A 27,175-nucleotide genomic window follows, 5' to 3' on the forward strand; every position below is an offset into this window, starting at 1 on the left:
CAACCCCAGGCCGCTTCGGCCCAGCAGCAGCGGCGCTGAGGCAGCGGGGCCGAACCGGGCCGTGCCGGGCGGCGGGAGGCGGCGGTGCCTGGGGCAGGGCCGGGGGCGACGGCGGGCGGTGCGCGGCGCAGGCTCCTCCCGCGGGCAGCCCGCCAGCCCTGCTCCTCCATCCCTCCCTCCCTCCCTCTCTTTGCCTCCTTCCCTCCCTCCGCGTCTCCATCCCTCCTTCCTGTCGGCGCTACGCACTGCTGCCGCCGGAGCTGGGCCGCGCCGCGCACCGCCCGCGCACCCGCGGCATGCGGCCCCCTCAGGGCACGGCCGGGCGGCGCCGGGTGAGTGCGGGACCGCGCCGGGCGCGCACTCCCGGCCGCTCGCACCTGGGAGGGGGCGGCCCGAGGGGCGCGATGATGGATGTTCCCTTCATCCCTCCCTCGCTCTGCCCGCCCCGGGGAGGTGCCGGCCGGGAGGGGCGGAGGGGGGGGCTGGCAGCCCCGCCGCGACCCAGCGCGGCGGCGGGGATTTTCGGAGACCACCCCCCACCCCCCAGCTGCCTTACCGCTGTCGTGCGGCTCGGGGCTCGGCCGGGGCTGGGGACAGGTGGTGGCGGTGGCGGCGGCCGTCGGAGCCGGTGCGGGCGCAGACCGCGGCAGCCTCCCTCGGGGGCGCGGGGGGAGACCGGCGGCTCCTCTCTGCCGCTGCCCGGAGTCTGCGACTTAAATAGAGGCTGTGTTTTGTCAACAGCTCATTCTACTGGCTGGCAGGTTGGCTGGCTCAAGGACTGAGCAGCGGGTAAATACTATTTATGCCTCTTTTTGTGATTTTATTTTAATTTTATTTTATTTTATTTTATTTTATTTTTAAGTAAGTAGCACCCTTTTGAAAAAATGGACCTTAGGAAGGGACTCCAGAGCCTCTTCTGTGTTTGGGGAACATCCAGACATGCTGGGCGCCTCGCTGCACACTGGCTGTACAGGGACTCTGGCACAGTAGCAGCTGTGTCTGTTTTGAGTAATTGAATTTGTAATGTGTGTAGATATCGTATTTGTAAACGATCTCTCAAAGCCTTTGAGGTAGTTCTGTAAAGAACATTATTCCCTTGTTAAAATTCAACATGTAAATTTGAATCGAGTATGCTTGTGCTGGCATGCTGTGTGTTACTTCGGTAGGAATTGGTTATTGGTTTTTCAATTGTCCTTGGTGGTGAATGCCTCGGAAGATTGCTATAAATGGGAGCGAAGATCTAGATAGGTGTTATAACCATCTAATACTGGGGAGACTGCGATGGTGAGCTGTTGTGTAGGAATTGTCACTTTGATTCTTTTTGACAATTACCGTTGCAAAAATAGTCAAATATTTATATTCCATTGTCAAGGCAATGCCCTGTCAAATTTCTTTCAGGGAAGCCTGGGAATTGGGTAGATTTCTGCTGTATTTGAAACCCAGCTTGTTACCTAAGTAAGGCAGTGTGACTCATCTTTGGCATCTCACCTGGAAGTCCATTCTGTCTTTTTTCCTTACTATTCAAGAAGTCTTTAAATTCTTGCTAAACCCTTAGTTCAACCCCACAGCATGAACCCAGACTGTTAATAAGACTGAGCAGGTTTAGTACCTGTGGGAAAGATTAAACTCTATGTCATGCCATGTTCCTTCTCAAATCAGCATGTGGCAATGCCTGCTGACACGGTATGTTTTTTGTGGTGTAGATCCATCAGTGCCCACATGCTTTATATATAAAGCTTTGCACATCATGTGGGGAAGAATGCATGAATGCCTTGATATGCAAAAAGTCTGTGCTTAGCTTATCCTTAGCTCATCAACTGTTTTATGCTGCACGGTTTTGGTGATAAAGATAAGCTTTGATTTCTGTTGACTTCTGTACATAAAGGTGAGAATAGACATAGAAATCTCCTGCGTTTGGCCACAATGTGAATCAAGGTCAAAACAAAAAAATATCTTTGATGAGGGGAAGGATTTGGAAGAGACAGGAGCAAATGCCATGAGTGTATCCGCGGAATGAGTAGCAAGCACCATATCTGTACTTGATTGGTATTTCTCAGCATGAGCTGCTGGCCATTAGCTGCAGATTACTTCTGAGAGGACTAAGAAAAGACAGTCTAGTGTCAGTAGACTGCAGGGCTGTGATCTACCCTGGAAAATGTTGCAGAAGTTCACAAAAAGAAAGCTGAAAAATCACTAAGTTGGAGCTGGTTTCGAACATAACTTTTAGGGAGTCAGTAGATAATCTGATTTTTGTTTGCTTTCTGTTTACTAAGTCTTTGCATCCTTTCATCTTATCGCTGTTTCACCTATTCAAACTTTTATCAGCATTATTAAGTGATAACAGTTTCCATTGTGCACTCTCCAAATACGCCACTTTAGTCACCTAGAGCAACCAGTGGCAAGCATTATCTGTGGGTTAGATTGTGCAAAATCCCTTTACAGGTGTGCTGAGGAAAGGGAGAGACTTAACCTTTAGGTGAGGGCATTCTTGCCAAAGGCAAATCAGGAATACATGGGAACAGCCATATGGGTGGAGATGCTCCTCTGAAAGAGAGGAAGACTTTTTCACAGGTGGCAAAGCTGCTGCTGCTGCTACTCTAGCAGGTATTCATAGGGCTCTAATTTTCAAGTGCTTGTTGAGTTACAATCTGTGGCTGTAACGTCACATCTATTTCAGTGTCGTGCAGCTCAGTGCTTTAGAAAAGGTTAAAAAAATACCTGAATTTATTAACATCCATAGGTAATGCTAGAACAGAATCTCTAAGTGTGTTAGAAACAGCTCTCTTAGAGTATGAATGTTGGATTACTTAATCCAGTGAATGTCTGACAGCAAATATTGTGCTTTATGAAGAGGATATATTTAAGCTCTATATGTTAGCAAGAATTTCATCTGAAAGATGAAACCTCTAGAAAAAAGTGTTTGGCAGTCTTAAACAACCTAGATGTTTGTAAATACTGACTCTATCTTGCAGAGTGCAGTATATCACAAGGCTGATGCAGATGGATTATGTTTTTCTTTTCCCCTGAGGTTTGGTTATGATTACTTTTTGACTATTAGGCATCAAATTTTTGTCTAAAAATAAGAAAAATAAATTGCTTCTAGACAGGACTTGAGAAGTGCTCTATGCTTCAAAGCTGGTTGATACATTTTGTTCCATAAACAGTTTAATGTAAAAGAGGAAAATAATCCCTGGGACCAAGACCTGGAGACCATGGTCCCTCACTTCCAGTGAGTGCCCTCTCACAAGGACATGAGTTCTGCACTGGGTCAGTGGTTACTTAAGCTTCAGAGAGAAATGCCAACATCAGAAGAGCTGGAGGAGTCTTCATCCTGACTCATTTGTCACTTTGAGTAACCTCTGACGGTGGTCAGAGATGTTTCTGATACCCCAGCAAGTGCTGCAGTGACTGGGTTGCCTCAGAAAAAGGAGCACTCCTCCTGCTTTCTTCTCCTATATCTTTAACCAAAAGAAACTGCTTTTCTCTTTGGAACCTAATTCTTTGGTTTTGTGCTCATTTTATCTGCAGATGCATGCAGGGAGTAATTGCTTTGTGAATCTTGAGTGTTTAAGTATCAGGCAAGTGGTATGGCCCTGTCAAAGACAACGCTGTGTCTGTGCGTGCTGATGCCTACAAAATTTATCATCACCTTTTATTTTTTTTTCCTCTCTAATATTTACCTGCAGCTAAGTGGGATTTTGGAACATGTCTCCTTTAGGTTGAAGCATCAGAAGTCTGGGTTTTATATGTGCTTAAATGTCTTCAGGGATCATCAGCCAGAATTGCATGGATTTCTTCCAGAGTCATTAGCATGGCGATGATGAGGGCCATATAAATTCCTAGATAAACAGACCTAGATGAACAGACTTGCATTTTTAGGGCTTGAGGGACAACTAGGGTATCTATCACAAAGAAGTTCCCTCTATTCTTTGCCTTCCTTCCTTACTGACTTACAAACTAACAGATTTTAATTAGAATAAATGATCTTTGGAAGTTCTTGTCTCTCCCTGAGAAATATATCCAGGGACTGTTTTTCATACACATCATCATTTTTTTGCTGCTCATTGCTATCCTCCTTCCTCTGGAAAATTTGCAGTCCCTACATTTATGGACTGTGGGAGCCCTCCTGCTGTGTGTCTGTAAGGTCCTTGAACTCCTGCAAGCACCAGAAGCTCAACAGGGGCTTTTTGCCACTTCGCTGCTGTCTGCCTTTCCCTGCTGCTGTCTCTTGGAATCCCTCCTAGTAGCAGGTTTCACTGTAAGCAGAAAGTGCTTAAGCTAAAAATAACTTCTAAGCCATTGGTATGAATGTTGGTCAGGGTGTAAGGTTTTGAAGGGCATATGTCCCCCCTCCTTTCCATGCACGGTCTGGAGCTGGCACTGGAGTGAGGTCAACTGTTGCTACAACAGAACCAGCTTTCCCTTATCCCACAGGCAGAGAACTGCTGAGTTGTCAGCTGTTGAGTCCAAATTGTGCCTTTTACCTCAGGGAGCACAAGTTATAAAAGCACATGCCATGGAAACAAGAACAGCATTGTGGCAATTCCCTGCTCCTTCTGCCTCACTTTCTACCCTGCCAAAAATCAGACCCTCAGCACAGCGCACAGCAGAGGATGGACTGCTGTGTTGGCAGGTTGGTTTTAGGACCACCTCCCCCCTCTATTGGGCCATGTGTTGTCAGGGAGCAATGTCCTTTCTCATCTGTACCCAGCAATTCAGGAGCAGTTTCCTGCAAAACGAAAAGCACAGCCTTTCAGCCAGCCTCAGTCTCCTGAAATTTCCTTAAGTAGATAGTGTTTTCTTGAGGTTGATTTTATGTTGCAGCATTCTCTCCCCAGCCAGCCAGTTTCAGTGATACAGTAACACTGGTTAGGAAATGACAAGAGGTGTTTTTTTAGTTTTTGGTTGGAGTTTTTTAGTTTGGTTTTTTTGGGTGTTTTTTTGTTTTGTTTTGTTTTGGAGGGGGGCGGCTCTGTATCGATGAGTAATGTTATGCTGGTGTTACCTGCCAGTATAGCTTACTGCATTTTGATCATCAGTCAAAAGTACTTTCTTTTGGAATATACATATATGCCAAAAATAGAGGTATACCTTTGTGCTTGCTTTGTACCTACAACTGCACTTATAACAGTTTTGTAATATTGACTGAATCTTGATAGTTTCATATCAAGGTTGCTTGGTAGTTTGTAGTGAGTAATCATGAATTTTAAATAAAGCAATGTATTTGAGTGTTTTCTTTAGGTGATAAACACTGTCTGAAAAGTATGCTGGAATACTTCTTATGCTTGCATAATTTTGTCATTATTGCACAAGTTGCTTAAAGGTATAATAAAAGTACAAGTAACAGGAGTGGTTGAGGGTGGTTTACACTGTCAGTCTGGCTCAGAAATAGTCCATGTTTTACTTCTGGGCCTCAGCCATCAACTTAAGCGACTTTTGCTCCCTGAATAAATCAGCTACTTCCCTCCAAGAGGAAATGCAGGCTCAGTTGACTGTACATAACTCAGGCACAGTTAAGCATTTTTTCTGGATGGTGTGGATATGGCCTATGGCAAGGTTGGCTAGGGCGGTGAGCAGAGCAAGCCAGCTCTCTCCTAGCTGGCTTGATGCCCTTGAATGCCCCCCACATTGTGCCCTTGGGCATCACACATCTTTCAGCCTAAAGCTTTAAAGATTGCTCTTTCTTCATTTCAAACACTTTGAACATAGAAGCACAGAAAAAGCTGTTTTGGAGCCAGATGGTAACCCAGGCCACTTACTGCAAAATTGTCTAGGGTGGTCTCAAAAAGTGAGAAGGTGAACACATCTGCAGCATTTAGGCTGTGGGTGAAGATACCTCCACACTGCAGTGCATCAGGGTGGTCTGAGAATATCTGATATTCATATTTTCTTTACCTTTATTAGCTGCATTTCAAATTACTTCCATGTTTGAGAGTTGCAAATCTCACATGCCTTGGAGAACCCAGAGGAGAGGAAAATTTGAACAAGTGGAAGAAGAGTCTTGGCTCTGCTCAGCATGGGGCAGGTCTGCCTTTGGGGGTTATTTGGTGGTATCTGCCTTCGCCTGGCAGCCGTTCTCCTTTCCAAACAGGACTTAGCACAGTCACCCAGAAGCTCTTGTGCCAAGACAGCAGTGTTGCTCATCATGTGATTTAACTCTGTTTGTATGGCAGATCATGGTTTTGCCCTTCTTGAACTGGGTTATCTAACGGCCTCTCTTAAGTATAAAATCAGTGAGGACAGAGATTCAAAATATCTTTCTTAAATAATTGGTTTTAATATTACTGCAGGGCAAAAATGCTTCCTAAATCAAATGAACTTAGGAAGAAAATTATAATGGTCAGTATTATAGGTGGAGCTTCTGCAGATTCTGAAGCCCAAAGGTGAATGTAAGTTATAAGTATTCCAATTGTAACTAATTTTCACAATAATTCGTATTTTGGATCAAGTTCAGCACTTGCGGCAAGAGATGTTTGACCTCTGAGGTTTTTACAGCTACTCTGGAGCTAAAACCAAGGAGATAAGCTTCTAATGTTTAATCCTAGGCAGAAAAAAGAGAGGAGATGAAAGAAAAAAAAAAAAAAAGAAAAACTGATTTATTTATATTGTAGACTTCAGTGTTGGCTTGAGTTATGTGCAACAAAAACTGAAGTACTGTGTGTGTGAGGTGAACATAAATGTCAAACCCTTTTAGGGCTTCTCCTGGTTGTGAGGATAATAATATCTGTTCCCTAGAGTATACCTGTTCCTCTTCCTTTTCCCCTCCTTCTCCACACATTTCCAAAGGTCATGGCTGTGGGAAGTCTTTAGTGCACAGGTCTCAAGGCACGTAACTCGTAATTCATCTGCTAGAGCAGCATTGTCACAATTCCCAATATAGAACAGCCTTCTCCAAATTAAATGTGGTTGGTCTGTTTCTTTCTTCAAGATGATGGGAAATTTTTGACCAAATGTTGCCTCGTATTTCAAATGACGGAATCAGTCTGGATGTAAATCCAGCAAGATGTTATATGATCCTTATTTTAAATCTTACCTCAAAGTTTGTATTTTGTCTCCTGTATATTGTCTTCCTTCAGCATTAAAATCCTTATTAAAGTGAGATCTGTGCATGATTTGTGCTAATCTGGTCTGACATTGGAGTCATGTGAACAAAAGGCTTTAATACAGGAAGACTTGCATTGAACCCATATTTAGAATTTCTTGATAATAGATCCAATCTTATTTTTTATTTCAGTCAGTTCACCCCTCCCTTGAAAAGCTTTGCCAATACTTAATTAGTTTTACTTCTCACAACGTTCACTTTTCAATGGAGGTCTACTGCATGGCATTTCCTCTCATGTCTTAACATGGTGGGTTAAGTTTAAATCCTTTCTCTGTGTAGGTAATTGAGAACTGTGACCAAGTAACCTCTCTGAACTAAATGGTTGCATTGTTTTAGCCTTTGCAACAACAGACCCAAACTGCTTGAAGTAATAATTTGATCCTGAGTATAAATCGACTTTGTACTGGATGAAACCATTTCCACTGCTAATGAATGGCTAGTTTTTCTCTTGTGCTGTTGGATCAAGGGCTTTTGTAAGGTAGCCTGATCCATACAGAAAAAGTTGTTATGACTTCAATTTTCAGTATCTTTTTTGTATTTATTTGCTTGAGCTGTGATAACTGATACTTTGAAAATTGAATGTTTTCCAGTTCCTTCTTCATATTTCAACTAATGAGCAATGCAGCTGGTGTTAATATGCAAAGAATGTATCATTGAAAACGTTAGATTCTTGTCTGCTATCCTTTTGCCCTGGTGTATGCATGGTTGCTAATCACTGTAGGTAGCTCTGGGCTGGAATTTGGGCAGTGATTACTGCAGGCAGAAATGGGAGCAAGCACTCAGCATTACAATAGCTGCTGTAGAATTAGGTCACTAACAGGCTTTCAGCAAAATAGTGTTAATTTTCCTCTCCACACACTCAAACATAGAATGTATAGTTATAATTCCACATCTTTTCTGAGTGATCCTCAAGTGTAGCATTCTTAGCAATGGTTTATATATGAGTCCTTCAACTTCAGGTGCCTCATGTGACTGCCCTGTTCAGTGATCACCTCTCCAGTACTGAAGACTAAGGAAAGAGCTCATGTAGTTGGGCTCCTGCCAACAGTGCAAATATAAGTTTGTGCGTACCTTCATTCATAAGTTAGAATTAGTCATATACTTTATGTGTTTGCAAATTCCAGAGCAATATGTGTATATATGTGGTTACTGAGGCTTATTATCTTGCATAAATCTGCAGTGAGTTAGTCATGAGCAGCTCTCCTTGGCTGTGAAATGCTCTCTCATCAGAGGACACAGGTGATCTCTGATAGCATTTAGCTGCTTGTTTCATGAGACCTGAGAACTAAGATGAATAAGGTCCTGCAATCTAAACCCAGATTTTTGATTAGCCGATCACATTAAGAATTTAACAAGTGTTGGTAAAACTTGTCTCCATTTGATCTCTTCTTTTGAAGCAATGACCATTAATTTTTGCCATCTTTAATGATGGTCAGTTGTTTTGGTTTGGTTTTAGTTTTTAAAATTTTCTTATTTGGACAAAATATGGTATTTGTCACTTGCATTCTTAATACCTACACATATATCTGATCTTTTTAAGCTCTTCTACTGTGCCTTGCAAGTATTTTCTGTATATACTATTCCAAAGTCAAATACTTACATCCTTGAGGCATCTGCATTGACATCTAAATATGTTTTGCATTTATAGTCCTTGTGCAGATTCTGTGAATAGTATGGGAAGTTGCAGAAATGGGAAAAGCAGAGTACTCTTCAAAGATGTTTGAGATGGTGTTATTTGTATAATGCTTTGTGAGTTCTAATGACTTGCTTCGTGGTGAGATTGGCACAGGCTTTTGTAGAAGAATATTTCAAACAAGGAAGAAAAAGAGATGTGTTGGTGTTTCATACCATAAAATTAAAAGTTCTACCAGTTTCTGGGTTTAGAAAGGTGAACTTGTAAGGATGTGCTTGGCCTCATGCATCATGTGCTGTGTGTCTGGATAGACCTGATTAGATGCATGAAGAGCAGAACTTTTGCTAAGGAATAGAATACTGGAATAGAAACTAAAAATAAACTGAAACAGAATATGATTCATGTAACTACACCCAGATTTTAATTCTCCAGTTCTCCAGCTCTTCAGGTTCCCCTTGCCCCTGCCTTCTCTCCCCCATGTCTGGGCAGCCACCAGAAAGACCATTGAGAATTGTCGCACGTCTCTCTCTCCCGCAGTCGAGAGCCCTTGCTCAGCGCTTTGGAAACAATAGCTGCTTCATTGCTGACTTGTGAAACAAAAAAGTTAAACATATCAGCAACAATGCATGAAAAATGTGATGAACTGCCTTCCACAGGAAGAGGTTTTTCATTCCACTGTGTAGGTATACAGAATTTATTGGTGTCAGAAGCTAATAAGTAAGAAATCCTTCTTCTTTGTGCTTTATCTGCCAGCTCAATACTGAGAGAAGATGTGTGATTTACTAATAATAGCAGGAAGGAAGAATCCTGTTAAGCAGAGATAGAAAAGTTGGAATGACTTGTGTGTGTAAAATCCAAGGTTGTTTTTTCCTCTCCTCAGCCCTTTTTTATAGTCACTCTTCAGAAAAGAAAAAAAAAAAGAGAACTTCAGGAGGTAAATCTCACTTTCAAAGGAGGATTGAGGGAGAAGAGGCAGATGCAAGTTACAGATGCTATAATGATGGTCATGTGAAAGTGATGTGAAGATGTGAGATGTGGCCTTAAAAATTTCTGTTTTGTTTCTTATTCTAAGCATGAATCATGTCAGAAGAGACTTGTGGAACTGACTCACTCCATGTCCTATTAGTAGCAGTCTCAATCTTGTAGGAGCTGCTTTCAGTTTTAAATGAGGTGCAGCATCATTACCCTTGCAGATGCTGCTGTCTCAGCACTTGCTGGTGGGTTATTTACAAGGACTCAATTCTCTGTTTTTCTTAGCTTCTAAAAGAAATTGCAGAAAAGCATTGTTTTATTTTACAGCAGTAAATATCATGGATCCTAGCCATTGTGCCTATTATTTAAAAATGTTCCTATCTTCATTGCTTTGTTTCTTTTGCTGAGCATTATCTTAATGGTGCAGAGTTTGCTTAAGTATTTTATCCCTGTTGAAACCAGGACAACATCCCTGCAAAGTACTTTCATAGCAGTATTTTCCATTCTGAGATGCTCCATGAAACACCTAAAGGGCTGGTAGTTTTTTTTTCATCAAGGAAAATAAAGGAACTTTATAAGATAGAAAAACTCATCCAACAGACAAAATACAAACTTCTCATTTAGATTACTCTGAAAAAACTTAGGAATTTTTCGCATCTTTGTTTTCTTTTTAGACAATGTGCTGCCTAAACTGAATGATCAGTCTAAATTACTTGGAAGGGAAAGCTGGGTGTTAATTTAATTGTAAAACAACTACATCTTGTGCCTTTGGCGTTGCAATAAGTGATTTGTTTCAGTTAGGGCAATACATTTAAGGAAGTGCTGCACGTTTGTAGAGGGGATAACATGAAGGAACACACTAAAACTGAGGTGAGGCTGTCTGTTTCCTGGAAGCATCAAAGTCTATTAGACAGGTAGAAAGGATGACATGAGAGAGTCAGTTTATATTGAGACACTGGTTTGCTGTGCTGCTACAAGGTCTACAAGTAGACCATAAACCCTTTGCAGGGATCTCTGTGAGAGGAGCAGAGCAGAAAAGGAGGAGTAGTTGCCCTCAGACAGCTAGATTAGAGTGCCTGCATGTCTTTTGGATCCTTGGCTCCAGTGGAAGCTGTGAGAATGAAGCAGCAAGAGAATGAGGGAGTACCATAAGCAGGCATGAGAGTGAGTCCATGTATATGCATGAAGTGCATGGTTAATATTAATTTCTTATAGCCTGTGTCTATGAGATTTGATTAGGAAAGAGACCAGCTCTGAAGTATATCAACTGTAGAAGTCAATATTTGTATTTCTGAGTACTTAATTCCCACACTTTGCCACCTTAAAAGGAGGGGTATGCATGTATATATGTGTAAGTGAAAAAGTCCAGGGGGGAAAAATATGCAACTAAAACAGCATGTGAAGGAAATAAACAAAGGAAATACAACTGCTATGTAATTACACATGGACTGACTTGTTCTGATAATGTCCTACTGTATTGCAGACCTTCCTCCTTTGTCAAGATTGGAAGGGGAATGGCAGCATTGAGGGCCCACTTGGGAGCCGAGCAGACAGGAAAGTGTCTGCCCACCCCAGTGGAAGGGTGGTCATACATGATAACATCCTTCAGTATGTCTTCATATGATCTGTCAGCTACTTATTAAGAGTGGAACTACAACAGGGAGTGAGAGCTTTTAGTCTCAATAAAGATTAGTACAACAGGAATTTGTCAGAAAATATAGATCTATAGTTTCAGGAATTGCCCATTTCCTTGATTAGTAAAAAAAATCAATTTATTTCTCGTAAGTGACTCTCATTCCTTACATTCACTCTAAAAGGATATCACATAACTGTTGCTCTTTATTCTCAATATATTATTTAATGTGAAAGCCACATTTCAGCCTTTGATCTATTTATATGCTCCTTGTAAATATGAAGAGAGACTTTCTTTGGATTTGGTTCATTGTACCTTAAAAATAATTCAAATACCACAGGTTTCATTGTAAACAATGAAGGATTCCAGCCCTTGGGTCATTGCTGGTTTTTAAAAAAAACACACTTGGAATTGCTTCAGTAATTATCAGTGTTCTCTTATAAAACTAATTAGGCTTTTCCTGTGTTGGAAAGAAGATTAGAGGTCATATAGTTCAAAATAAGTTTTTGGACATTTCCAGATTAAGGAAAATAAACTCTTCATTAATAAGGTCAGCTTCTTTAATGTTTCTGAGTTCATAAGGAAGTATGAGCTGAAGAGAGCCGGCAGGGACAAAATTATGACTCTTCTAAGGAACAGCAGTTTTATTCTGCAGTCTTTGTAAAGTCTGAGTGATGTGGTCTGGCTCTTGAACCTGACATTGAGTAAAATGCAGTTGACAATGTGGGCAAACGGCATTTTCCTCTGAAGACATGCTGTCTTGAGAACTATACTGTGGCTAACAGTATCCTCCAAAACTGAAATGTGCTTTGGAATAATTGGATTATGTTTTCTTTCAGTTATGTGTCAGTAAAATGCAATCAGTACTGGAGCTGGGGGAAACCTTCTCTGTGTGTTTTCATTGGATCCTTGGTTTATCTACTGCAAAAAAAAAGAGGCTGCCTTTTTTTCTATGCTTTGCACCTGTATTAAGTATTGAAAAGGCATAGTGGGTAGCCATTGGAGTAATGATAAGAAGTATTTTTTAGTAATCAGACTTGTGTGCCTTTGCTCACTGTGCTTGTTCCATGCTGCATTGCAAAGCACAAGAATTCAAGGAAGTGTGTTGATTGTGATGTCACCAAATTCAAGCATATCAGGAAATGTGTGTAGCCGAATCAGATTTATACAAGTACATCCTTCATCTCCATACAATATTGATTTTCCAGTTGTAGTAAGTATCAAGAAAATTTTTGAATGGGTTAAAACAGAAGTGTGCAAGTGACTCTGAGTTGTTTCCTTCTCCTGCACAGCATAATAACCTAGAAGATCAAAAATTCTCTTTTGGCCAGTAGTGTCCCTTAACCTTCACCCCTTTGCTTTGTTCTTTGTTCAGATGATTAGGTGTTTTCCATCTGCACCTCTATGGCAGAAGAATCTGTGCTTGTTAATTTGAGCTGACTTCCTAAGGAAGCTGGGCTTATCTGATAATGTGTTGTCTGTCCTCTCACCCCTGCAGTAACCTTTGAACACACTGCTCAGGTTCACTTCAGTCAGGAGGAGGAGGTGAGATCTCAGCATACTGTGTCCTTACAAACTTGGTGAAACTCTGCAGCTGGAAAATGGCTGCAGAGTGAAGTCAACCTTTACTGGACTGCAATTCAAACCTCTCTAGCATGCCTTTTCTGATGTCTAATAAGGCCTAGGGGTAATCCATAATAATATTGTCTTAATATGTAACAACAATAAATCATGAACAGGCTTGCAAATATCCCAAAACATATTTAGTCTATTTTTGATTGTATTTGGGTTCACTGGGTTCCTCAGAAGAGTTTGTTTTTTGTTGTTACCATCTGGAGAGCAGTGTTGTGCTCCTAGTAGTCATTGGTGTGCTTGTATTTAAACATGTACTCGATGACTAATTGATATGGCAAGGGTTTCCAAAATCAGGAGTGAGATGCCCAATTTTCCTTTGAAAGTGTCTTGTTCTTTTGAGTAGCTCACGCTAGGAACATTAAATGCAATGTCTGGCTTGGGAACTACTCATGTGGGGTACACTGAACAATACATGAAAAAATTACTCTAGTAGGACTAAGAGTTTTTAAATTAGCATGCAGTTTAACTGAAAACAGGCATAAATCAGTGAGAGCAAAAGGCAAAGTGTGCAAAACGCATATTTTGCTTGAAAAACAGAAAGTGACTGAATAAGTTACCTTTTGATTATGGTAGAAATAAATCATCAGTTCCTACAGTGTCTCTTTGCTTTGTTCTGCCCTTTCAGCCCACTGCTCTGCCTGACTGCTCCACCTCTTCAGTATCACTGTGCTTTTTTTGTCTCCAGCTCATCGGTCCCAGCAGGGGTATTCTTCCCAGTAGTCTCTGTCTTGTTCTTGTTTGGTGGGGCTTTTTTGTTTTACATCAGTAACACAAAGGAGTCTTCCATTGTACTTTCCAAATCCATCTCAAAATTGTATACATTGCTATGATTAAAGTATTTGATATCTGCTTCTGCTACGTATTTTCCTTTCTTTCAAAAGGCAAGTCCTGGGGGTCTCAGTTTCTCTGTGTTTGTGTTGTATAGTCCAGCAGGTACTAAATACTTTCATAAAATCACCCTTGACTTGTGGCACTTGTTCATGAATTTGTCATCTCATGTCCTTGCCAGGTAAAGGTGCTTCTCATGCAAATCACTACCTGGAAATACCCTGCAGCTCTTCCAGTCTGCAGCTTGCTTATTTGTATTTCCATAGTGTCTGACAGTCTTGGGATCAGAAAAAAAAAGGAAAAACTGAAAATACTGGAATGCATGTGCAGTTGCAAGTTTGCCTTACAACCTGAGACTGATGACATACTTACCCTGTCTGGGGTGCACTTTTACCCTTGTTGGTAAAATTGCTTGCTAAAACACTTGCCTCTGTAGGTGGTACTAGAGACCAGGAGCTTTAAAAATGTTGAAGTGTTGATCCTTATGTTGAGCTTGTGTGCTGTCTCCTGACTTCTCACTTCACCTTGCAGAGGCAGGCTGGGTGTCTGCAGTGGCTTTCCAGTATCTCAGAGGTGATGCTGCTGTTCGGCAGCTAGAGGAAGCAGTAAAGAGGGAATTTTTCTCCTTGTGCTTGACAGGAAAAAAACCCCACCAAAACAAATGTCTCATAAGACTGAAAGTTTGGCCTTATGTACTCATGCACATTTACTGAATAATATATTAACACCCTGTCTTTGTTTTCTTTTCTTCCCCTGCAGATTAGGAAAAGACATTTGGTGCAGATAGGAAACTTAAATTATTTTATCAGCTTTCAGAAAGAGAAATAGCAGATTCTTAAATTAATTCCTCAAAACTGGGGAAAGCCAGATTCCCAAATGGGACTCAGTCTTCATTTATAAACGCATTTCAATGATTCATGTCCTGCAAATCTTTTATAAAGTGGAATGGTGCCATGTTATAAAACAGAGAGGGAAAGCCTGCATTTAGATTACTAGAGATTTTTGTCTCAACTTTGGAGATTTTTTCAAGGAGGTGGAAGAATGTACTCTATTAAAAAACAGCCAAGCTCTCTCTGCCTCAAATAAATCTTATTAATTCTTTTTTTTATTATTATTACTCAACTGGTTATAAAGTCAAAGATTGGAGGCTGTGGGATCAGCAAAGCTGTTCTAAAGAAAGCCAGTTCATCTTCTGTTTCTGTGTTCATTGCCTTTACTGTCAGCTGTATTGGCCATTTGCTTGGTTTCCGAGAAATGTGTACTTCTGGCATGGTTTTTCAGATAGGGGAATTTTTTTTTGGAAGCTTTCAGTTAGCAACAGTAGCATGCATAACTTGATATATGCATTTTTATGTGGATGTAAGTGTGTTTTCTTTCACTTTGAAGGTTGAAGTAGTATCTTTCAGCAGAGACAAGTAAAATGAGCTTTCTCCACCTGCTGAGCAGAGTAGTTTTTCTTCTAGCAAGGTTTGATCTAGGCACATACTTAGCACCTGCATTTCTGCCTGACAATATTTGGGATGATGGCTGTCTAGTATTGCCAAAAATTCAGCCTCTTATCATTCTCTACAATATTTTGGTGCTGTGCTATGTAATTATTTTTCTTGAGAGCTTTTAATGTTCCATTTGGTGGCAAATTGTTGTGATGATACCTTTAGCTGTGGAGGCAAAATATAAATTGTAGCTGGAGAAAATTTATCGATCATGAGACTTTTTCTTTTACATTTAATACATATATTTTTACTGTCTTAATGGTTTCATCTAGATTTCTCCACTTAGTTTCCCTAAACCTTTTGTATAAGCTGACTTTTTAACCATTTCTTTTCAGGTATCTGCTTCTGGAGCACAGTTTTATATATAAAAACTCTGGCAAATAATCTTCAATTCACAGACATTTCTAAAAAACAAATCTGGAGGCTTGTGACTGTCAAATCAGGTTGCAGGTAGAAAGCAGTCTGGAAAGATTATTGTTTTTTTTTTTTTCTTTAGCTGTTTTGTTTGTTTGTTTTCAAAGTGGTTTCCAAGCACTTGACAATGAAAAAGTTTGGAGACCAGAAAACTCAAAAGTACAACAAAGCTTTGCAGAACTTTTGTGCTTAGAGAACTGATCTGTTACAACTGACTAAGTGTAAAACACTTTTTTTTTTTTTTTTTTTTTTAAGAGAATTGAGCACTTGGTCAGCTGTGCTTAAAAAAAAGATACACGGAACCAATTAAGCCAAGAAATATGTAGTAACAGAGTCAGAAAGAGAGATACCAGTTATTTTCTGATTTCTCCTTTAAGAGGTAAAGTCTAAAGAGGCTGGTAATATCTTAGCTGCCCTCATTTTCTCAGTTTGTCATAGAACCTTTAACCTTCTTTACAGCTGACAAGGTTTTAAAGCAAAGCTGTCTACATGTATTTTCCCATTATTGTCTTGGAGAGCCTTCCCTTTCTGATCTATCTGATCACTAGTAGGTGCACTGACTGCATCAAAACATCTTTAAAAGTCATTTAAAAGTCTATGATGGCTACTGAGCTCTTTTAAATATAGGCCACCAACTGCTGGCTTCAGTGGTTAAGAATCTGAATCTAACTGTTCTTTTACTGTGTAAAAAGAAATTCAGAATTTCTTTTTTCTGACCACACGCACAAGGGTTCTTCCTCTACATGACATAAAGCCCTGGGCAGAAGTCAGGACATTCCCATGTGCTGTACCTTCCAACAGTTATTATGGAATCCTGCTTGTAGTAGCTGCTCTTAAAAAAGGGCAGTATACACTGCAGCCTGTCATGCCTTTGCTGTTGGTATGGCATGAATTTGCATGTGAATACTTTTTATATACACCCACAGTTTTTTTACTTAGCAAAGACTTATTGGAGGCTCTTTCCATATTTTAAAATTTCAAAAGAGAAAGACCTTTTCAGGCAAAGGCTTTAAGATGAATTTGCTGTGCAAATACACTCATGCTCAGTCAGGAGATTTGCAGTCCATTTGAGGATGAGATTGAAGTCTGAAGTACTAAATAAACAGCTATGTGGCAGCTTTGTACAGTATCCAAGGCTGGATCACACACCGAAATTAAGTCAACAAGGTCTGAATGTAGGAGAAAGCAAATATGGCATGGGCTGTGTAAACACGTAGCTTTGCCTTAGGAAAGTTCCTTCATTGTTCTTGATAATGCTCAGGCCTCAGGGCAGAGATATTTCAAAACTGTGGATACAGCAGCTTTGGTTCACAGAGAAATGTTTATTCCAGGAATGATCAGAAATCTAAAAAGTGAGACAGTGAAATGGTGAAAAAAAATTGGAGTTTTTAAGGGAGGAGCTATTGGAGATCAGATATCAGTCATCTTCTATGTAAGAGGTTGCTGCAAGGCAGAGGATAAACTGTTCTTTGTCTCCTGGATATAGGACAAAGTAATGTGCTTAAAATGGAGCAAGAGATAGTTGTGGAGCACATTTGAAACACTGATGATAGTGCCAGTGAAGTGATACAAATACATTGCCCAAGGAAATGAGATTGTTATGGGATGTGCTATTGCTGATATTTTTTTAAGATGGACAACTGTTAAAAGTGGTTTAATTCTAATGGCTTTTTCTGGTGGAGACAATGGGCCTAGCCCCCTTCATACCATTTTTAAAAACAAAGACCGGCAATGTAAAGACATTTACATTTAGTAACAACTGCTCTTGTTGTGCTCCGGCCAACAATGGTCAAGGTTTTGCCTTCTTCCGACAATGTTGAGCTTTCTTGTCCTACATAAATATCCCTTACTCCTAAGAGTGCCTCTGTCTAGAGGATAACATGCTTTTGATATCTTTCAGGGTAAGGAAAAACACCCTTTCCTTGTTTGATTTAGTCTTGAACTGATAGAAGGCAGCTTTCATCAAAAGAAAGGAAACTTCCTATTTTTAAAGTACTTCAATTATTTTGTAACTTTGTAATTAAAACAAACCTATAAATGGGAATCTTCTCTCCTGACTAATGGCCCTTAATTATGTGACATGAGGCTTCTAATTGCCAACTTTTCAGCAAGTTATAAAACGTGTATGAGAACACAGGAGCCAGGGAGTCTATTCTTGTTACAAAAGTTTGTGGTTTACAAGACTCTCATCATACCCTGCATGAGACTACATAGGTTCACTTCTGTGCCTGACTCTGAAACTGAAATTAAAACTGTGCTTTGAATTAGGAGAACTTGGTATGACTCAGATTTCTTGTAATGCACTGCTATGATGTTACTCTTAAAAATTTTTCAGTAGGAGGACAACTCAGTAAGCTATGTGTTGAAAGAGGTGCAGAAAACCAGATTTTGTTAGAATACACACACACACACACACACACACACACACAGAGTTGCTGAATCTACCTCATAAACCTGGCATGACCAAACAGGTTTTGCACAAACCTACACAGGTAATGTGTTTAGAGGGTTGGGAATAATATGAGAGGCTTGGGATTTAATTACTATCACAGTTCTCTCTCCTTCATATGGCATCAGGGCTTTTTATTCTTTCCTAGACTTTGCCAGCTGATAGGGGTCTGTCAATCGATTGCGATATAGAGCTTGAAGTTTTTGGGTTTGGACTTTTCTGCAAACCGGAAATAGCCTTCAAAGAAGTCCTCAGAAACAGATAAAAGTTACATATGCTTCACAAATATAAATCAGTCATTTTATTCATGTAACTCCCAGGCCTGAGTGGTCTTCAAGTTTTGTATGAAGTTAAAGTCTTGTGAGCAAAGTTTAAACCTGGAGATAACATCCCATATTTTCATTAATAGCATGGAGAAATACAGTATGAAGACTCTGAGATATACCAGAATGCAGTGGGGGAATTTGGCACAGAGACTAATATATTTTATATGCTCATTGGTTCTTGATTCATCTTTTCCTGGATTTGTCAGCCTCTGCTCCTGATTTGGCTTTTAACAAGTTGCACAGCATGGATATTACAAATTAGGAATATATGAATGATACTGGCTGGGGGCAGTGTAGCTTAAATTAGTGGGTGTTTAATGAGGTTTTCAAATGGTTTGAGAACATGCTGAAATTAAAATAACTATTATGTGTTATGGGTGTCCCTCCATATGTAACAGTGGTCTTTTCCATAGCATTTCTCTCATCTCTTGTGCTGCCTGGGCCTTTCCTTCAGACTGGTTATTGCAGACCAAGAGAAAGAAGAGAAATGGCCTCTTTTGAGCAGCTCTGGATTATTTGGCATAGTGCTGCTATGTTTCTCCTTGCGCAGTGCAGATTGGTAAGGGACAGAAGAGCACTTCAGCCATTTCCAGCTGTCCCCTAAGGGAGGATTCCTTACAAAAATAAACAAAAAACCAAACTAATAAAAATACATAGTTGTATTGCAGGGATGAGGGAGCACACTCCTTGTGGCACAGGGGACTTCAGTGAAAAGGGGTTTCTTTTACAATTACAGAGGCTTTTAGACAAAGTTTGTTGTTCTGCCAGTGATGTTCATCTGGCTTTGGAAGATATTTCTGAGTCAAGGTCAGGAGCGTTTCAAAATCTGAGCGTGGACAAAATGGGAATAAAGCTGTAGGCTTGGTCATATTCTCACATGAAAATGGCCCAGCTCCTGCTGTTGGTTGCTGAGAGAACTCCTCTTGCTACCTGGGAGTTATGGTGTCTGGAAGGGTGCTCAAGTCTTCATAGATTGAAGCAGGGAAACCATGCACCAGGAACTGACTGAGCTTTTGGATAGGTTTTCCTTCAGTTTTTCCTTTTTGAGAACAAAATCTGAAGGTGGTTGATGTATGGGTGGAACTGAATGTGTTGCCTGGGTCCTGCCGAACAGCTGAGCTTCTCTTTATAAAACAAGAAACCTGTTAATCTTCAATGGACACACTAAACATCCAGATAAGTTTTTACTCTAAGGTCAGTAGTTGCAGCGACAAGTATCTTTTGATAGAGAAATGGCTCACTTTTTTTTCCCCATTATTTTTCCTCCAGGGGTTATTAGTTAACATTGTATTGAACCAGTGATCCTGGGTGATCAGGTCTGGTTCTGCAATGTCTTGGGTGTTCCATAGCTTTGAATAGCAGCAATATGAAAATTGAACAGAGGAAAGAAGAAAACAGATGGTGTGTTTGGTCTTAAGTGTGTAAATGAAGTAGGGGACATTTCCATTCACGATATACAGTATCTTTTGTGGATATGACATTTCATCTAAGATGAAGAGACTTATTCTAGGGGAATATTCTGCCATGCCTGTTCTGTTCTGATATTAGATAGTCCTGCAGAATACCTATGGACTATAGAGTTTTATATGTCTATGATTCTTGAAGAAATATCTTACTGAAAATGCATGAATCAAGGAGTTGTTGGGACAGAGAAGAGGTTTGTTTGCCAGATGAAGAAAAAGGAATTGCTATGCCTGGGAACGTTACTGAAGAAGAAAAGTATATGGAACAAAAAGTGGCATTTGTGGCATACCAGGTCTAGAACTTAAAACTTTGTTGTTTTTTTTTTTTTTTATATCTGTATTTAATTTTAGAACTGACCAGCTTGTTGGAAGATGACGTTTACTCCCGCTTAAAGCTGCTATTCTTAAAACAAACAGTAGAAGAATGTGGGAGAGCTCAAGCCTCCGCTGCCTTTTAGCACTAGCTATTTTGTGCTTAAGAAGCTTAGTATATAGCCAAGAGATAGGTAAGTTTATTGCCATGTAATTCACTAACTACTTTTTCTCTGTAACTTCTGTACCTTGTAATTGCGTTGCTTTCCTACTATATGTATGTTCAAAACCTGTCTCCTCTGTGGCCCCACACCATCCTAGGAATGGAGGCAGTGCCAGGCCTGGTCTTCTGCTTTCCAGCACCCAGCAGCATCTTCTAAACCAGTGAAAAACTGGGTGTTAAATTTTCCATAGTGCCACTGATAGTCTGCATATGCATTGGTGTAAATGTCTGCATTGAAGCCTTTTGTTGGCTCTCTTCAACCGTTTCACACGTTATCATTAACTGCCCTTCTGTCATTAATCGCCCTCCATGTATGACATGGAGGAGAGCAAAAAACTCGTTAGGTTAAAATCAAAGCTTGTGGTTTTGCCATTGGCCCAAAGCCTGCTTATTAGGCTAGGCAAGGAATAGGTATTGTGGAAAGAGGCAGCTGCCTCTGTTATACACATGGGTATAAATCCAGATCTCTGGTCCCTCTAGAAATGAGTGAGTCTGTGGCTGTCTAACCAGGCACACAATCATTCTAAAGTTTTAAAATACTGGCTAGACATGCATGCAATACAAATGTAAGAAGAATGGTTATAGATGTGAAAAATAGCAGTTGTTTTACAGTTGCTCATTTTTGACCTACAATTTTTGACTGTATTTTGACAATTTCTTTTCTTATATGATTTCAGGCTCTCTAGGGGACCCCCAGAATTTGAAATGTGTAACGCACAATTTACACAAGATGCTCTGTACTTGGGATGTCTCTTCTAGAGGAAGACGTGGACAAACTGACTTTTGCTATGCTACCAAGTAAGTCCCCCCCACATACCTGGTTGAAAAATACCAAATGATGAAAATACAGTTTTTCCTCAGTCACTGCCCATGGAAATTGTGATGCTGTTGTTTCCCAGCATCTCCCCATCAGTTTTCCTCGGGTGGTGTTCTCCCTAGGCCTTGTTAACTCAGGCAATGGCAGCGTTTCTGGCAAAATTGTTCCATGCTAACAATTTGCCTGCCAAAATCTGCTTGCTCTGTTCAAAGGACTGGAAGATGCTCTTATTTACTCAGACTTCTCTGTGTGTCTGCCTATCCCTTGCTCAGAGTTTTCATGAGGGATGTCTTCAAAAGAGGTTCAGTCCAAAAGGAAATTAGAGTTGGAAGCAGTGAATCCTGATGTTATGATCCAAGGCAGTAGAATATATGACCCAAGTGTTGAGATTCATGTGGATTTCATGTGGAAAAACATGAAAAATCTTTCAGCGACTGCCTCACAACCTTTGTAAATTTTAAGCTATCTGAAGAACACTGTATTAGAGAAAATGTAGAAAGTATTTCACAATTAAAACAGCTTTTCTGAAGTGAATGCAAGTTGAGAATTTTGAGAAAAGTTAAAAAAACTTAAATCTTCTGTGCGTTTTTCACTAATGAGAACTACATGTTCAATTCCCCGTGCTGTGGGTCTGCCAAATACTTATCATGGGCTAGGGATGAGTTCAAATCCATTCTGTATCTTAATCCTGCCCCCAATCCAGATATTTGTACTGTCTTTTTTTCCTGTAAATTCTGCAGGCAGCCCAGACTTTTCCTTGGGGTCCCAGGGCTTGGCTGCACTTAGTCCACCTACATGCTTGATTTTCTGTGTCTCATTATTCCTGCTGCATTGCCAGCTATCATTTCTATTTTAAAAAAACACCGTATATATGACCCTGTGGCAAGAGTTCAGAAGTGCAGAGTTCATGAGGTATTGCCCTCTGAACAAGAACAATTATGTAGCTGCTGCTGTCTCTCTTTAGCAAAGCAGGACAGGCTGGGGTCCCTGAAGCAGAGAGTCAGAGATGAGCTTGGTGCAGACATTCCTGAAGGAAAGAGGTTGAGTTTTTCAATTTCCCAAACATCCTCTAATAATATATCAGTACTGAGGAGGAATAGCCTTTCTGAGCACTCAAGTCTCAGCTGGCCTTTGCTAGCCCAGAGTTTTGTGTGAATCTTAAGAGTTCAACCCAAGCTCTTGACTCCAGCCGATGGGAGCTCCAGGGTCCTGTTCCAGTTTCTAAGTGAGTAACAGTCCCTCAGCAGGAAGTCTGGCATTGTTCTCTCTGCTTTCCTTCCTGCCGTCATTCCCCCAAGAGAAAGGTCTGGATTTTTCCAAACTTTCTGCCTTTCTAGTTGCGTATCCGTGATAATGAGCAAAAGGACTTGACCCATCCATTATTGTTTCCTGTATATATCTACAATTCCAAGACAAAAGCCAGATCATGTTGTGCTGAGCACTGCACAAACATTAAGCACAGACTGCATTTTCACCTGGTATCTTAGGAATCCTCTGCCCTGCTGTCTGCTCTTTCCTTGTGAGCTGAGCAGCAGAAGGGAGCTAAAAGATTTGTTCGAAGATGTGGACACAGATGGTAAACCTGCCCTTTCAACCCATATGCCCTTGCTTTGAGAAGACATGGAGGGAGAGTGAGTCAGGAAACACAAAGAGAGGGGGCGATACTACTAGGTTTGGTTTGGGGTTTTTTATTTTTCTTATTTTGAAATATTGATTCATGGTGACTAGGTTTCAGAAACGTGTCTTTTGTTGGCCTCGAGTTTAATATTAAGAAAATATTAAAATATTAAGAAAATTTTTTGCACAAAAAGGGTTGTAAAGCATTGGAACAGAGTGCCCAGGGAAGTGGTGGAGTCACCATCCCTGGAAGTGTTCAGAAAACATGTGGATATGGTACTTAAGGACATGGTTGAATGGTGAACATGGTGCTTGTGTTAGGTTAACAGTTGCATTTGATGACCTTAAAGGTTTTTTCCAACCTTAATGATTCTATGATTCTATGATTTTGGTTAAAAAGCAAAGTGAAGAGTTCTCCTAACAACTAGGTGGTTGCATTACACAGCCAGTGCACAACCTATCAGTATGATAAAAAGTGACTTGAAAGGTGAGGGAATGCCATTAATCTGAGATTAAAGCCCGTGTAAGGCTCATTTCTTCACAAACTTGATATGGAGCTGTCTGTTTATTACAGATAATTTGTGTTTTATTAGTGTGCAAGAATAGGACTTAACTTGCCTTAGCTTCCTATCAGCTGAAATAACTGCTTAATCCTCTCTGTCTTTTCAGTGACCTTACCCCTCAAGTGTGTTTTAAAACTAAGGAGAGAAGGGTTGAGATTCCAGTCCCAGAGAGCTCCATCACAGTGACAATCAAAAGCCCTGGAACTGCTTTTGCCACCAAAGAATTTGTAATTCACCAGAAAGACATCTGTAAGTATCAGGTCGTATGTGTACCTAAGGCCTTTATACTATGTTTAACAACTCTTCAGATGTGTATATGCTTGCAGGTTTCTTTGGCAGCATTCCTGTATGTAGCATGTTGATATGCTGAGTCCATATGAGGCTACCATATATCATTGTTTTCTCTAACCTTTCAAGAGAAAGAATACTCCGCTTACCCCTAGTTCATAGCAAAAAAACCAAGGGCAGAATGTGAGGAGGAAAACAAAATACGTTACATCCCTCACTCTTTGCCCTTTTTTGTCCTACTTATAAATTAGGAAGCATTTGTAAACGAATTCCTAATCTACATGTATAAGTAAATTACACTTTTTCCCACTTCCTTCCGGGAAAAGAAGGAAGTTGTAAACAGAAGATGGCAGTGACACAATCTGCCATCCTTGCTCTAGTTTTTGCCTTCGGTTTGCTTGCTTACTCCTTCAGTGTAGTCAAATTCTAGTGTCAGTAACACTTCTTATCCATGGTTCTGTTTACAGTCAAGAGCAGCTTATGAACTTCAACAAAATGCAACTCAAAAATATTTGGTCAACACGATGAGTCGCTCGGGTTCATCATAGGTTATCATGGGCAGTTTGATTGTGCTGAACACTTTGCAAGCTCTCAGATTCTTGGTCAGGAAGTGGGATGTATCACACATATTTTTAAAATGTTTTTGCTTGCACCAGGCCCAACCTTGTATTACCAAGGTTCTTCCCTGTTTCTCAACCTCTTGCTTACCACCACACATTTACAGAAGAGATGCTTCTGTTTAATCTCCCTGTCCTGTCCCCTCTGTGATCTCATGCCCTTAGTACTTCTTGTAGCTTAAAATCACTTTCCCCATGATCTTCTTCAGAACCTCATGTGAGCTTCTTCCATCATGTGGTCTCCTTCCTTGCCACTCTCCCTTTTGTTGCAAGTCCTCACTTCCCTACTGGTCTCCAAAACATACTTCTTCTTCTGGGGATGTTTTTCCACCATCGTCCCTAGAAGTGTTCTCATGCGTACTTCAAAGACTGCCACCATGTTTCCTTTATCACTGTGGCATTGAAGGGAGGTTGAGAAAGATGGGATGTGTTCCCTACTATGCATTGTGAAGAGTCATATTCACAATCAGTTACTTGCCCATCTGCAAGCTGAGGTATTAAAAGAAAATGCTACCTGATGATTCACCAGCACCTGTGCTTTCCTGAGAACTCTCATGCTCAAGTAGCCACAGAGCCTTGTTCTAATTACAGAGGTTGAGTTACGTGTTTGTATGGCTACTAGCCAGTTCAGAGCAGAAAGATGTGGCTGTTAAAACACCTGTAGGGCTGGTGTTCCTGACAAATGACCTGAATATGGCTTCTTCCCCCTGCCTCTTTTTCAAGCCTTTGTTCCTGCCACTCCACACATTCTTAGTTTAACGCCTGACTTTCCAACTTCCACATTAAATCTGAAGTGGAGTGATAATGGATTGGTTTTCCCATATGGACTGGATGCCCTTTGGCAGATTCAGATACTTCGAAAAGAAGCAATGGAAGAAGTTACACAAGTAAGTCCCTTTCTTCCTTTATGAAAAATATATGTACAATTTCTGCCCTTGGTAATGTTCTGAGATGTCACTTGAAAAAAACTGAGAATGATGAAGATAGTAGAGCTTTGCAGGACCTGAGTGTAGTCATGCTTCTGGTAGGTAACTTCTTGTTAAATTTCAAAGCTATGGAAACACTGGCTACTGTACTGTTCATACTTAGTCACAGCAGTTTGTTTTTTTCCTGGTACAAGGATTTTATAATTCAAACTTACTTATGAATTTGGCAGATACTTTACACCATTGTCTCTATATCTCCAACAGTGTCTCCTGTCTTGGTCATCTTTGAATTCTCAGCTTGCTTTTTTCTTCTTTTGTAACAGGAGTTTTTCCAGGCCAGTTTGTAGCTCTGTACTATACATTTTAGTATTGGAGAAAAGATGAAATGTGCAGCCTGGGACTAATATTAGAAGAGTTTTATTTTGGAGAAGTTGGAACATTTCCCTGCCTGGGAGAAGCCCAGGATGCAGTGTATACCTCTTTACATGCATGGAAATCTTCCTGCTCTCCTCCAAATATCTGCCCTCTGGTATTTCTGGCTGACAGACTACCTAGCTAGTGGGCTATTTAGCAACTTAGGCTTTTGTCCAGGTAAATTAACAGCACAACTAAAAGTTAGGTAGAACACGCCAATAATTTATGAGGATTTTATGATTTACTTCACCTAATTTACCATTCTGTTGACACTTGGGAGATGGTATGTCATTTTTAGCAGGTGTTCATAAGCTCTATCTTGGTTGCTTTCTTGGTGCAAAAACTTTGCAGGTTACTTACTACTCAAAACTGACTCATGAAGACATCATTCTTTCTTGGAACTGGACATCAGATATGCCTTTGGAGTGTACTTCACACTATGTGAAGATTCGCTGTTACATTAATGCAACACAGTTTGTTGGCCCCAAGGATTGGAGTGACTGGAGCCCAGCAGAAGTGATCCCTGGTATGTTTGTTCCCTTGCTACCATGTGGACTTTTATTTCTTTATAAGAAATAAGCCAAAGTCAGAGGAAGGGCATTAGGCAGTGATGAGCTACTGCCTTTGAGACTGTTTTGATTAGAGAAAAAATACTATCACTAGTTACTGAAACCTAGCAAACATTTATTTGTGTGCATTGGAGTGCTCCTCGGTCACATTTTAGCTGATCACATCATGTTTATAGCAAATTGTTCATGCAAGGTTTCTTGGGGGTTTTTTTGTTTGTTTTATTCCTTCTCTGCTAGGAAAAGATACTGAGCCCGGTGGGAGTGGAGTGTTTCCTCTGGACACTGTGGTGGCAGTAGGTTCAGATGTGACATTTTGTTGTGTCCATGAAGAAGATCAGCGCATAACAAATATGACTTACGGATCAAAATCCTACACAATGATGCAACTGAGCAGTCGAAGCCATGCCATCAGAGTGCTAAATGCCAGTGCTTCTAATAGCAGCGGGACAAATGTAGTGTGCAGACTCGAAAATGGGATGGATGGATCTGTCGTGTTTGTTGGATGTATGTATCATGTTTACTAACCTTAGAAAAATCAAAATAAGTTTGAGACTCTTAGGGTTGTGCTAGGAAAAAAATACTGTTGTGGCTTTTTTTCTTCTTGGCCCTTGATTTTGAAGTTGAACTGGGGATTGTACGTGTTTGATTTCACTGTGGAAAGGCCAGCTCTTGGTGGAGACACCAAGTCTGGAATGATAAGGTATGGTGAAGAGGATGAGCCATTCAGGGCTTGCTTTAATTTTCAAATTCCATGTGGAATTCATGCTAAAGGGACCATTTCCTTGACACGACTTGTTTGGAGAATTCAAAGCAGTGGTGGGGCTGGCATGTTAGAAAATGTGACGCACAGCCGACAGCATTCCTGCATTGCTCAGCAGCTG

At 40.6% G+C, this 27,175-nt stretch overlaps 1 protein-coding gene across 2 annotated transcripts in view; it reads left to right on the top strand.

Annotated features, from left to right (window-relative positions):
* The first annotated feature begins 236 nt into the window (after window positions 1–236).
* The window catches only part of LIFR (LIF receptor subunit alpha), a 51,559-nt gene continuing 24,620 nt past the window's right edge, over window positions 237–27,175 (top strand). The window contains exons 1-8 of one of the 2 annotated variants that reach the window (XM_032097243.1): window positions 316–332; window positions 742–789; window positions 20,300–20,454; window positions 21,161–21,281; window positions 23,587–23,729; window positions 25,109–25,272; window positions 26,077–26,251; window positions 26,532–26,798. In XM_032097243.1, the coding sequence (XP_031953134.1) occupies window positions 20,373–20,454; window positions 21,161–21,281; window positions 23,587–23,729; window positions 25,109–25,272; window positions 26,077–26,251; window positions 26,532–26,798 (952 nt within the window). In that variant the 5' untranslated portion in view covers window positions 316–332; window positions 742–789; window positions 20,300–20,372. Of the gene's footprint in view, window positions 333–741; window positions 790–20,299; window positions 20,455–21,160; window positions 21,282–23,586; window positions 23,730–25,108; window positions 25,273–26,076; window positions 26,252–26,531; window positions 26,799–27,175 lie in introns of both variants that reach the window. The other variant, XM_032097244.1, reaches the window with a different exon arrangement.

Source organism: Corvus moneduloides, chromosome Z (assembly GCF_009650955.1).
Source record: "Corvus moneduloides isolate bCorMon1 chromosome Z, bCorMon1.pri, whole genome shotgun sequence".
Lineage (NCBI taxonomy): Eukaryota > Metazoa > Chordata > Aves > Passeriformes > Corvidae > Corvus > Corvus moneduloides.